The following is a 13,098-nucleotide window of genomic DNA, read 5'->3' on the forward strand; positions in this document are numbered from 1 at the left end:
GTCTGTTATAGGGGAGGCTTTCAAAAGTTCTTGCTGACAGGGGTTCTTGGATTACGAAATTCTACCGACATTCTACCAATCTGTAGAAAGCTTGGAGGGCTTAATATCCGACTGCAGGGTGCTGATTAACCGAAAGCTTGGATATCCCGGATAGCGGGACGATATGAACGGGCACAGCAAGGTACATCCGAATGCTCCGTGACCCCTCATCAGATCGCATTTTGCTTGGCCTCCGAACCGGAACGAAGTTCTAGATCTTCCTTGAAATGTACAGTACAAGGCAAGGTTGATGCGAAGCTTCTTGGACTCTAAACTCACACCTAATAAAGACCCTACTCCAGTGGTCAATTTTCTCGCCCACATCATGTCTTGTTTATTATGGCTCCATCACTATTATCTTGTCTTGCTCAACTGGTTTGCAGGGGCGTAACGTCTCACCCTTCACCTTCAACTTGTAGCTACATTTAACCGCCTCTTCAAACTTGAAATCGTCCTTTGAACCTTCGACAAAGGGATCAAAACGGAAAGACTGGATAGAGTTCCGCACTTCTTCCGTAGTCCCACAAGATTTATGTGTCTGCTTATCACCCATATTCACATAGTTGACGTGTCCTTCTTCCTGTGCGTCTTATAGGTAGGTCTGATATGCTTCATGGCACTGTGGACAGAGAAATCCTGGCTCCCTCCGGGCAGTCATGTTGGTAGTTTTACAGTTTGAAGCACACTTCGAGGGTGCGTCCAGGTTGAAGGAGGTGACCTGGACGATGTGCCACGGATGAACTTGCGAACTGGCGTTCCCGCACAGGGCTGGATTTGCTTTTTGGTGAGATTAGGAAAAATATTGAAGTTTTAAGTCAAGGTTGAAGAGTCAAATTTGATGAGAAGACTGACTTACCGAATTTACAAATAGGTGCTACACAGAAGATTGGGTATTCATAACCTATGCGTTACATTGATACAAATTGTGAAGACTATACTACACTCGATTCACATAGAGAAGAGATAGAACAATGAAATTTTGATACCCTGTTTTCTTAAAAATGTCTCTTACATCTTACATTGGCGGCGGGTTCAGGTCAAGACCCTCGACACTGAGTTTGAAGCTATCCATGCGCGAATAGCTTCCCGCAGAGTCAAAGTCAAGTCTGCCTCGTTCACAATCTTCAAAATCAACTTCTGTGACAAGGAGCTCATCTTCCTTTTCCCAAATTGGTCCAGCTAGCACCTCACCAAGAGGCGATACGACCATTGAGCCACCACGAGAGACAAACTCTTCACCGTCTGCGGACCATGACCGAAGTTGCGAGAAAGGCTGCGGCTTGATACTGGAGGTTTCTTCTATGGAGTCGATAGCTGATGAGTCGCCGTTAGTCGCTGCATCTTGTCCCTTGGGAAGTGGTAAGCAGATCTCATGGCCGTCCTCTGTCCTCGTAATGGTGCTTCGCCGGCGCGCAGCACCACCACTTTGTTGCAGGATCGTTCTACCGACTCCGCTGCTACTTGCAATACTCGGTGAGCGGGCTGTTTCATTTTTTGATCCGCCTGTTATCCATTCTGGAAGATGCTTCTTCTTGACGCACTGATTTGCACTGAGAACAAAGCAACGACCCTCGCACCCAACCGTCCGCATCAGCGCAGCCCAAGTGTCGCGCGCATCTGCTGTCGGCGCAAACCAAAGATTGACGTTCTGGCTGTATAGACTCTGCCTCAGCAATGGCATGTAGTTTTCCCAGCAAATCGCCGAACCCATGCACAGCTTCACGCCCTTGATCTCAGTCGTTACTGCCCTTAGCGTACTCGCACTGCCCATCCCCCATACCAAGCGCTCACTGCCTGTCGGCATCACCTTCCGCCTCTTACCCAAAACACCTCTCTTTGGATCTACGAAAACGGATCCGCAATACAGTGTTCCTCCAGATTTCTCTACCAGTCCTGTTACGATAAACACACCCGTTTCCTTGGCGATCCTCTCCAGCTCTTCTCTCGTGCCATCACCTCTATACTCCTTTCCCTTTGGTAATTCAAGCTTCCGGTCAATCCATTCTTGGCCCGCGCCACTTGGAGTGTCTCCTAGATCGACAGCATCGTGGAAATAATGCAGGAATTGCTCGCGACCTTCGGGCGCACGTGCGCCGACCGCAGCACCGAACGAGCAAGTGCGAGGGTATCCGCCCAAGTACGCTTCCGGAAACAAGAGGATATCTATTCCCTGAGATGCAGCGCGTTTGGTGGTATTTTCAAGGGCTGAGAGTGTCTGGGCTGTTGTAGAGAGGGTGCGAGATTGCGCGGCTGCGATCTTGAGAATCTGCGGCATCGTGCTTCTTCGGGATTGAAGCGAAGCGAGAAGTATAATTAAAGGTGACCCGACGACGGGGTTAGATCTCAGGCGATACGACCCAAAGGATCATTTATAAGATTGAGCCTGTGACGCATAATGGCATGATCGGGGGAAAAATCTGTTGGTATGCCTACCCCACTGTCGTACTACTTACTATTCATTACCCCGCGCCTCGGACAGTAACGGTAGGCCACGGCATCTTGGCCAACGTCGTACGCACTGGTTGGTCTGAAGCTAGTAAAGTCAGTCATTGCTGTATAGTACTGTAGGAACTCAAGTCGCAGATATCCGGAAATGCACAAAAGGGTATGGACTAAGCAGGGATGCAGTGGAGCTACTCGGCCTGCGGACTTCAACTCCACTACGACGTCACAGCATGGATGGGATAGCACTAGCCGGAGAATTTCTTACTTTCAACGACCATTCTACATGTGACGCATCAACAATATCGCAATATCAATCCAAGTCAACAACGCGCCTGGTCCAAACATAAAAAAATTCAAACCAAGCCGGAGCACAAAATACCCGCCATGGCATCCGGCACTGACCTCGCGACTCATCTTCAAAACCTTATACCAGACTCGCACGCACAGCTCCGCGATTCTGTCCTACCATCACTCTTGAAGTCAGTGCACACCATAGCCGGCCATCTACGCACCTCGCCCAGCGTAACCCAAGTCGGCACCGCCAATGCATTCGGCGACGATCAACTCAACGTCGACGTGCTCGCCGAGGACGCCATCCGCCAAAGCATCAAAGACTGCCCTAGCATAGTTACCGCCAGCAGCGAAGAAGACCCAATCGAGAAGTCCTCAGAAAATCCCAGTCCTAGTTCAGAAACCACCGAACAATACACACTAGCCTTCGACCCCCTCGACGGCTCCTCCATCATCGCGCCAAACTGGAGCGTAGGCACCATCCTCGGCATCTGGACCGGACCCTCAGCCCTGCACTCCCCCCCATCCACACACCAAATCGCCTCAATCCTCGGTGTACTCGGTCCCCGCACCACCGCCATCGTCGCCCTGCGCCTCCCCAACTCACCATCCACCTGCTTCGAAGTCGGATACTCCCCCTCAGGCTCTATCCAGGTAATCCGCCCAACCGTCCACCTAGCCTCCCCCTCCAGCACCAAAACCCGATACTTCGCCCCTGCCAACCTCCGCGCCGCAGCCGACGACGCAAAGTACATGAGTCTCATCACGCACTTTATCCAGCAAAAATACACACTACGCTATAGTGGGGGCCTCGTCCCGGATATTGTTCACGCACTCGTCAAGGGTCATGGCGTATACATCTCCCCCGTAACACCCCAGAGCAAAGCTAAACTCCGCCGCCTCTACGAACTCACACCTATAGCCCTCATCGTCGAGTGTGCAGGTGGCGCGGCCCTGGATTCCGCAACGGGAAATCGGATACTCGATGTTGCAGTGCGGGATACGGATGAGAGGGGGGGTCTGGTATGTGGGAATTTGGAAGAGGTGGAGGAGGTACGCAAAGCTCTACTATGAGAATAACCCCATCTACTACACGTAATCTTGCACGGTTCTACCCCGCCCAAACTCCCTGAATAAAAATGCTGTAGTGTAGAAACTATCGATTGATCCATGATCTTCATCCCCTCTCCCTTTTCCATACCGCTGTAGATCAATTCCCTCCCACTACTAGTCCTCAACCCACGTGTCCCATCGGCCCTTCTTTTTTTCTACGCCCCACCACTAGTTGTACAAGGTATACACGGACGAAAATTTACCCCCGCATTAGTGAGGTGATCGTCGGGTTATCGTAATATGAAACTAGGACGAGTTTCTTGGGTTGAGCACGTCTTTTTTTTTTGCGCGGCTTGGAAGGTAGGGACGGGGGTGACAGGTGACAAGTTGACAAGTTGACAGTGCCACGTGAGGCGGTGCATCTGTGCTGAGGGATTTAGACAGCTGATAGCTTAAGTTTAGATTTTTTTTTCTTTGTGTCTTGGGAAGGTTGTATGTGGTTTGTAGATTGATCTTGATTTTTTTTCTAATATAGTTTCCTGTCGCGTACAGTGTAAGAGAACTGTATCTAGAGTGATATATTATAGGTGATGTTTTATGCATCTGCCTTGTTTCCACATCCAAGTTTAGTATCTAAGACGGCCGCCCAAAACATGTCTTCCATGCAATCGTCCCCGCTCTATGAAAATCCAAGTATTAAAAAAGGGTCCCCAGGAGCCCCTTGTGTAAAAGTCGAAAAGATTCGTCAAATTTAGGTAAGTCATACGCCGTGTGTGTGAGAGAGAGAGAGAAACATGCAAATGGTATCAAGCTCGAAAAATAAAATGAAAGGGAGTGTTGTACAAAAAAACAAAGAGCATCTTTTTTTCTCAAATTCAAATAGCGCGGCCGGTTTCGAGATCGCCGTCGCGAGATCGGACTCCAGGGTTTCCCATGCTGCCTGGTCGGAAAGCAGCACAAACATTCCTGCAGCTCTCTGCCCATTCTATTCTATCTCGCCATGCTAGGTGGGTCGGCGGCAGTTCAGTCAATGCCTTTGTGCTCTCGAAACTCTTGTGGCTGCTGTCGTCTCGCTCCTCGATGCTGATCTGGAGTTTGTGGTTGACGTGGATGCCATCTAGCGGAATTTCACTGGATATAGCATCGCCCCCACGGATTTGCGATTTGTGTGATGAAAATTGCGAGTGTTTTGATGCGAACGCATTCGATGCCAGCTTTGATCCTACTTCGGGCGTTTTTCCGCGGCTGAGGTTTCCAGTGTATCCGTCGCGTGAGGTGTACTGTGTAAGATAGCGGTTGAAGAAGACCTTTAGGGAGGGGGCCGAGGCGCATATGACGGCTAGTTGTGCTTCGAGGTTTGTCCAGATCCAGCCATAGTAGGCAATCCACGTGATATCATATGTGACTGTGTTATAAGCGTTAGCTTTCTGAACCAACCAATCAGGTTAGCAATGAGCTTACAATAGTACAGCTTTGTGGCGTAGTATGTACGCATTAGGCCACAAAAGCATGTAATCAATCCCATGCCGAAGATGCCACACAGTGCAAGCTTCTGACGCTTGCTGATCTGCAGGTTCCAGATCAAGAGGACAGGAAGCAGGCAGATGATGAAGTCCTGAACAGAGCTTATCGCTGCGCATGCCACAATGAGTGCCCCCTCATCGCGACACACCAGCTCGTTCTGAATTCTCCAGGATATGTCAAAGTAACGCCAGAACCCCTCGATTGGCGTGCAGGTGAAGAGAATGGCAAAGGTGAACACAACACCGTAGATGACGCAAAATGCAATAGTAGCATATACCCCTGTTGCACATGGAATATCAGAGCGTGTTCTCATCACAATATACAGTGACTTCTACTTACAGTAGACAAACTGATGCGTGAGACGTCCCGTGATGCGGCGATAGAAGCATAGAATCGAGACTTTAATTAGTGACGTTGAGATCATGTAGAGAAGTTCAATAGCAAGAGCAATCTACAAAGTCAGCAAGTACAAAAACCGGAAATGCAACGCACACCGACGTACCTGTCGTGAAGTGACCAAAGTCTCAGTTGTTTGGTCCCAGCTATGCCATTGATAGCCGTAAATTCGGATGCCTTTTTTTTCGTCAGTCGACATCTTGGCACGTGAACGCGATTCTTACCAAGCACGGTTGCTATTGTCAATCCAAACAGCGGTATCATGGAGAGGCTGATGAGGATATCGTCCAGTCCAGTGTTCTTCGATATCGCGATTCGGGCCCACATGCGCGCAACGTAGACGAGAAACGTTATGCCCAGAAACACCAAGAGCACAATTGGTGCCGCCCATCCTCTTTCCTCGGGGTCCACGTAATTCGGTGTCGGCCAGTTCAACAGGACCTCTGGCGGAGGGTGAAGTCCTCCACCACGAGCGACAAGGCCGGCAGCATGGGAACTTTGGCTGTAGGCGTCCATGCTAAAGTATGCGGGCTTGGGACTGTCGGACTTTGCAGGCGAGGAGAGCGAAAGGGAAGTCAAGCGTCGTTCAAAGCCGCAAGCAGTGAAAGGCGGGAATGAGCATGTAGTATACGGCAGTCAGACCATGGCCGGTGTGGCCAATGACTCTCTAGCGTTATGTGGGGTTCACATCTACCGCGCACGCTAGTCCAAACGCAAGTAGATTGATCAACGGCATGTCGCGACACATTCCCTGTTCACTCGGAAACTGATCCACGTGTTGTACCCGCATGCAGAGTGCCTAGTCGATTGTTTCCACGGCTAGTTTAGTTTCGGGAGGGGGAACATGACAATTCCGGTGACCCTATCCATGGTTCTTGAAACTGGACAATACGTATTGTAAATTGTTTGTAGAGGGAGAACAAAAAAAATCAATACTACCGCATTGATGGGATTGACTAAAGATGCGGATGAAAATTGCGAGAGAGAGCTAAGGCGGGCGGATGCATAGGATCCACTTGGGCATGCATACCTTGCTCTTAACGCTGACTGTATTCAAACGTTCTTTTCGTGGGCCTGGATGTCTTCATCTAGCAACCACACGTGGCATGCGAAACATGATGGCGTATTGGCGTCGCCAGGCTGCACATAGTCCAGGGTCCAAAACGCCCCAATACGGCATATAATCAGGCAACATGTCTTCGGTTTTGACTATTCTGAGTAGGCTTGCCCACTTTGCAACAGCTAGAACCAGAAGGGCTAGCATGCTGTCGTGCTTTCACCATGCATTCTTGTCGATCTACAGCGACTGATGGTCGAGCCATCATTTTAGGAATTGGTCATTGCAGTTCTTGGAACGGGCTCTGCCCTCAGGCCGGACAGTGGCTTCTTCGCCTAAGCCCTTATGATTCACCAGCGTATCCATTTCGAATAGTTTATGGTGTTATAGTCAATAGGTCTTTTTGTGGTTCAAGACACGGCTTCGATGTCACCCTGAGGATCCATACATGTTGCAACCGAGCCATGGGTACAGGAGGCTTGTTCAGGGATATAGCTGACAGCATGTGACTGAGAGACACGGCTGATACGGCAAAGTTAATCGTTGTATCGTAGTTACACCTGTGTATACACATCCTCGTATTCTCTCGTCCCTACTCTACGGTGGTGGGTGGGTGTGGTGGCTGCCGAAGCGGCAGACTACGCGAGTAGTAAGTAAGCTTCTGAACAGGGCCTAGGCGAGCAGAAACCTCGACATACATGTTTCGCCTCAAGGTGGATCCACAAAAGGGTCGTGCCTGAGCCACTAATAGTCAACATCATCGAGCAGGATTTGTCGGCAGCGCGCTGACAACGTGCTGAATAAAGTTACTGATGGTGGTCGGCAGGTCCCTGTCAAACCTTAATCCATCGCTACCCAACCACAGACGGCTGATGAGACTCTCGTCACGAGACATCCCGCTCAACTTCGGCGACAGATAACAGTAGTTGGAAACAATGGAGAATATCGTTTGCAGATCTCGCCAAAAGGGTGGCGTGCATGATGTTGATGGCCCTGCCCAGGAAGAATCAACCCGAGTGCTTGACTAGGTTCTGTCATGATCACGATCCTGCTGCGCACAGATTTCTCAACGCTAACCCCCTGAATACTTGGTGTGATATACCGATCCTCTACGGTTCGGCGAGTGTTCACTTCGCCTCATGTCCGTCTTGGGTCTTAACAAAGGATGTTAATGAGCATGGTCTTGGGCATGACGCCAGCGCTCAGATCAGGAGAGTGCGGCTCGATGCCAAGCATTCCGAGGACGTTCCGCTTTGTTCCAACCGCCATCTCATTCTCCCCAGCATCCGGACAATGTCCCGCCAATGATTTCCTGGTATATAGACGGACTCCATGCCCGTATTGTTCTTCTTCACCGGTTTGATTTGATCGCTGACTTCAGCCGCAGGGCGGGTGGCTGACATTGATGGCTCGGCCCCCACCGCGCGCCTGTCCCTTTTCTTGACATTGACGTATACTTTTCGCCCTGTATTCGCATATAGTGATCTTCGGTCTGGCGGATCTGCTCGAGTAACGACATTTGCACTTCTCTCCCCTTGAGAGCTTAGAGTAGACTGAAAGCTTCCATCGCCTTCCGTACCGCCTCTGTGGCCGCGCTTTCAGGAGGAAGGTTGACCCATGTCTCAACAGATTGGCTAGGATTTCCACCCATGGCGCCACCGGCTGCTTGGTTCATATCAGCCTTTTTTTTCCTTTCTGGAGGAGCATTGCCGGTAGCAGAATCACGGAAGTCCAACGTTCGAGGTGTTTGATCCGAGCCGTTCTGCTTTGCTTTTTTTGCCGTTGCCGTGCCTGGCCGTTTGCGAGGGGTGACTGGCTCCTCTTTATTGCACTCTTCCTCTACGCCGCCGAAACCATCCTGTCGCATAAACTCGTCAAAGAATTGGAGACGCGGCTCGTCAAACTTGGCGACCGCCTTACACGCCCGGTAGCCTCGTCGGAGCATGGCTGCGATATATTGTTCGGCAACACGGCGCACCTCCGACTCCTGACTCGATCCGGCACCCTCCACCGCCTCGTTATGATTCAGCTTCAAAGTAAGCCCTTCGAGAGCTACTTCGGCGCGCACCACGTCGATGAGGCATGTTGGACAGACAAACGGATAACCTTGTACAGGGCGTGCGCAGAGCCCGCCACAGCTTGCAGTATACTCAGTCTGGATCCTGTGTCCACACTGTAGATCGTGGAATGTTGATGAAGAGTTGCATGGACTGTACATGTCCTGGAATTGTTGTTGGTCCTGTTGTTCCCAAGCTTGATGTTGCTGCTTCTCGGCTGCAGCGAGTCTCGCATGGAACGCCTCAATGGTAGCGCGAGCGCTGGCTGTTGTAGCTTGCATTGTTGACATTTACGAAGCTCGAGTGTTGCGATTTCGGGTAAGATTGGAAGACGAGCGCGAGCTGGTTTTGAACATGAAAATCGGATGCGGGGCGATCGACTACTACTGTATCGTCGACTCCCGGCAACCCCATCTCGCTAGCATCACCGCGTAAGTATTACCATCTGCACATCATTATGCCATATCGGCCCGTCAGCCCCACGGTGTCTAGAAACCCAGCCTGGCTGGAGTTTCGCAATGCTTGGATAGTTGTAACATCTTTTTTGGGTCAGACAAATGACAAGGCTGTACAGACCTCGGCAAGCCATTGCTGGGCCAACCATATGTAGGTATGAGTGTACGTGTATACAGAGACCACTCTCCAGAGAACTTCTACAACATCCGACGCAATACCAGTAAGTCTTCACCAGAAACCACCGAAACTTGCAAGACATCTCTTTCTGCCTGATGATTAAACGTATATTGGATATGCTAAAATGAACGCAAGAACAAAAGGTAACGTATGGTATGCTATTCTAGAAAAAGCGCACTTGACACCTGTACCTCCCGGAGCGACGCCATTGAGCCCAAGGAAGAAACCGCCCGTTATTACCAACGCGATGCATGCTGAAAATTAAAAAGGGGGCCGTGCATCACATTTCTCCATTGGGAGTAATGCACTACACGCAGTATGTCGGTTCAGAGATTGTGTGACATCAGGTTTGGCATTGAAGGCCGCTGAATGGGAAGCCGTGTAGGCTGCCCGCGCTGTTCAAGATGGCTAAGCCTGGATCGTAATGACTCCAGCTTCCTTCGTACCATCTCCACTTCCGAGACTGCTTCTGCACCGGGATGTTGAGGTCTCGGTGATGGCAAGGACAAGGGTGATACTGTGGTAGATGGTCCAGGTTGGGGTTGCGTGGCTGGATCTTTGGGACGAGGAGAACATGATGCAAGTTGTTTTTCCGAAGCATTAGCCTTTGGTGACAGCCCGGACTGTGTGTGTTGTGTAGCGGACTGCATTTCCGCTTGGTTCGACTTCAAACTTGGGTGAGAGCGCGGTTTTGAGCATAGTTCTTCTCTCTTTTTGCCTCCATGTTCACGAGTATCTGATGGCGTGCCAGTCGACACTTTAATCTCCTTGCTTCCGAGTTCCAAAACAGGGCTTATTATGTTGTCCTTCTGAGGGGTTACTGCCACTGGCACTGGTGACCCCTGCGCTGATGATGCAAGATTTTGCCTTAGCCGATCAAGCGTTTGAACGAGAATGGCACAGTTCTTGCAAGCAGACAAGTCGATAGACTTGGGATTTGTTCGTGGCAACGAAGACATGCTAGAGGCATCACCCATATATATATGCTTCATCCCCGGGTTGTTATCGCCACAAACGGGCGTTGCTTTCCTCATGGTTGTTGTAGGCGATGATGGTGCTGGCTTTGAACTGTGCTTCTTTCGCCACTGCTCAATCTTTTCCTCTGTAGTCATGGAACGTCCAAAATTTGATAAGAGTGATGGTTCTGCCCAGGGCTCAAGTTCCACACTCTTATGTTTCAGGTCGGCTGGTAAGGTTGCAGATCGTGTGAGTGGTCTTTGTACAAGTTGCAGTATTTCCTTTGGGATTCCTGGTGCGCGTAAGAGTGGCACTTCTACTTCTTTACTTTTTCCCTGTGAGATTGCTACTGTTCGATCTAGTGGACTTTTCACCTTTGACCTGCCCTGTCTGATGATTTCGAGCATCTCTTTGCCCTTGGGAGCGGTGGTCAGATTCTCGTAGCCTCTAGCAGTTATCAGAATATCATCTTCGATGCGAACTCCGCCCACAGGTAAGTAGCGCTTCAGTGCTTCAGTGTTGATAAATTTTGAATGGACCGGCGACGGGAGATAGAAGTGTTGCAAAGCATAGGCCGAGAAGTAGATGCCAGGCTCGACAGTCACCACCATGCCTTCCTCAAGATGGCTGCTCCGAGGATCTGCTGGCGCGCGACATGTCTCGGGATTGTATACTGGGCTGTGAAAGTTTTCTGGATAAAGAGAAGGTGCCTATGGAGTATCAGTAGCTGTCGACGCATATTGCACATTTCAAACCAACCTGTTGAGTGACAAGCTTGCCTCTTCGGATGCTCATCAAATCTGCTTGACTCGGATCATGGACTTCTAAGCCGACATGATGTCCCAACCCATGGGGAAAGAAGGCTCTACTTGTGCCTGCTTTGTAGATTTCTTCTTTTGTTCCATTATGCAGGATTCCAAGCTGCAGCAGACCATCGATCGCAATTTGATGCGCCAGAATGTGCAGGTCTAGATACCTAACACCAGGACCTAGTCTCTCAATACACGTGTCCTGCATGCGTTGAACCAGCTTGTAGACGTTTTTGGCTTCTTTGCTAGGCCAAGAAGAAGATAGTGGGAAAGAACGCGTAATGTCGCTAGCATACAGCTCGTACTCACAACCAGCATCTAAGCACATGAGTTGCCGACCGGCAAAGCTCTCATTATTTGCGTCATAATGCAGAGTGCCTGCATTCGGTCCGGATGCGGCAATGGGATCATAGGCTTGCTGCTTGGCCTGGCGTGATATACACACATCCATGAAGAGGCCTTCGACTTGGGCTTCGTTATTGAAGCTGAGGATGTTCTCGAGTACCTCTCGATGCGCTTGTGAGCTGATGTCATTCGCTTTCCTGATGAGGCTGATTTCGTGGCTGTCCTTGATCATGCGACACATGTTCATGGCTGGTTGAAGAGAATGAAAGTCGGTGCGAGGGACAAGATTATCGCAGCCTGGTACCCGCGAAGATGGATGCAAGACGTAAACGCCGGCGTGGCGATTGACATGGGCCCACTCCTGGATGACATACTGTAGCTCGTCCGTGTAGAACACTTGGTCAATGTCATATTTAGTGAGCGCCTCTGCTCGAGTGGAGCCACGGCCATTCCAGATGACGCGCGCAGGATTGATGCGCGGAATGAATAAAGTCAGGACATCGCGTTGGACGTCGTAAGCCATGTGGCAGTCAGGCTCATTACATCTTCCCACTATCAGCACATGAATGAAGCAGTCAGTGACTGGGGCGCAACGCACCCGCTCAAGTAGTAAAAGTATCGTCGCTGGCGAAAGGGAGCTGGCATGTCGCTATCTTCGTTGTTCCTCGCCGGCTGGCCTGGAAGATAGATCAACCCATGCTCGATGCCCATCTTTTCTTGCACGCGCCGCGCATGTTGTTTGGCTGGACAATGTTAGCATGACGCGCAGCAGGTCGAGAAGCGACAGTGTTTACCTGGGTACTTGTCGAACGGCGTCTCGGCCTCGAGGTGCAGCCAGTAGTCTTGGTCCTCCCACCTGAGGCGTTCGGCAAGACTGGTCGCGTCGAGAACTTGCATGGTTGCACCTTTTTCCGACCTGCAGAAACACTGCGAATGCAAAACTTGTCGCATCGGCGGAGGCGCGGTCGCTCTATTAGTGCTGTGTGAGCTGCTCACCGGTGAAGCCCCCGAAACCGTGCAGGCGCCAAGATCCGGTCAAGTAATCCCGTGCAGCAGCACCGGTTTTTCTTTTGAGGTGCTCAAAACGATTCTAGTCCCGCCTTGTTGGTTGGAATTGCACACCATGTGCTGACACTGTTTTTATGCCACCGAGAGGGCGTGAGTGAGGGGTGAAGACAATGGTGAGCCCGACGATGAGACGTCGTGGGTGTCGAAGCGCATTTGTCGTCATGTGCTCTTGTCCGACCCCACCCCTGCACTTCTCCAGATGCATCGTGTGTGCGGCATCGTGTCCCGGTAGTATTTGCAGCCCAGCTGGGCGCCGACATGATGTTAAAAGCTATTGATAGGTGACACGAGATGGATGACACCTGTTTCGGGTCCATTAGGTAGTTGGAGTGAAGGGATTGCCATCTGGCGGCCTAAAGGCCCTTTCATTGGCTAGCCTGTTGACCGGTGGCTGACCGCGGCTTTTCGCTGCCTTCACAACATC

At 50.7% G+C, this 13,098-nt stretch overlaps 5 protein-coding genes across 5 annotated transcripts; 1 reads left to right on the top strand and 4 right to left on the bottom strand.

Moving 5' to 3' along the window:
• Positions 1-1,054: 1,054 nt before the first annotated feature.
• Positions 1,055-2,314, bottom strand: COCVIDRAFT_105622 (hypothetical protein; the record flags this gene model as incomplete). The annotated part of the gene is made up of 1 exon (XM_014698717.1): positions 1,055-2,314. One exon carries the CDS (start codon positions 2,312-2,314, stop codon positions 1,055-1,057), a length of 1,260 nt encoding a protein of 419 aa, XP_014554203.1.
• Positions 2,315-2,868: 554 nt separating this feature from the next.
• Positions 2,869-3,849, top strand: COCVIDRAFT_18040 (hypothetical protein; the record flags this gene model as incomplete). Its single annotated transcript, XM_014698684.1, has 1 exon — positions 2,869-3,849. One exon carries the CDS (start codon positions 2,869-2,871, stop codon positions 3,847-3,849), a length of 981 nt encoding a protein of 326 aa, XP_014554170.1.
• Positions 3,850-4,703: 854 nt separating this feature from the next.
• On the bottom strand, positions 4,704-6,264 carry COCVIDRAFT_105631 (hypothetical protein; the record flags this gene model as incomplete). Its single annotated transcript, XM_014698718.1, has 5 exons — positions 4,704-5,233; positions 5,290-5,631; positions 5,692-5,803; positions 5,855-5,925; positions 5,973-6,264. 5 exons carry the CDS (start codon positions 6,262-6,264, stop codon positions 4,704-4,706), a joined length of 1,347 nt encoding a protein of 448 aa, XP_014554204.1.
• Positions 6,265-8,348: 2,084 nt separating this feature from the next.
• On the bottom strand, positions 8,349-9,143 carry COCVIDRAFT_28712 (hypothetical protein; the record flags this gene model as incomplete). Its single annotated transcript, XM_014698719.1, has 1 exon — positions 8,349-9,143. The coding sequence occupies one exon, from the start codon at positions 9,141-9,143 to the stop codon at positions 8,349-8,351; it is 795 nt and encodes a 264-aa protein (XP_014554205.1).
• Positions 9,144-9,821: 678 nt separating this feature from the next.
• On the bottom strand, positions 9,822-12,503 carry COCVIDRAFT_39875 (hypothetical protein; the record flags this gene model as incomplete). Its single annotated transcript, XM_014698720.1, has 4 exons — positions 9,822-11,162; positions 11,212-12,151; positions 12,205-12,349; positions 12,401-12,503. 4 exons carry the CDS (start codon positions 12,501-12,503, stop codon positions 9,822-9,824), a joined length of 2,529 nt encoding a protein of 842 aa, XP_014554206.1.
• Positions 12,504-13,098: the final 595 nt, after the last annotated feature.

This window comes from Bipolaris victoriae (assembly GCF_000527765.1).
Source record: "Bipolaris victoriae FI3 unplaced genomic scaffold scaffold_73, whole genome shotgun sequence".
In the NCBI taxonomy this organism is placed as follows: domain Eukaryota; kingdom Fungi; phylum Ascomycota; class Dothideomycetes; order Pleosporales; family Pleosporaceae; genus Bipolaris; species Bipolaris victoriae.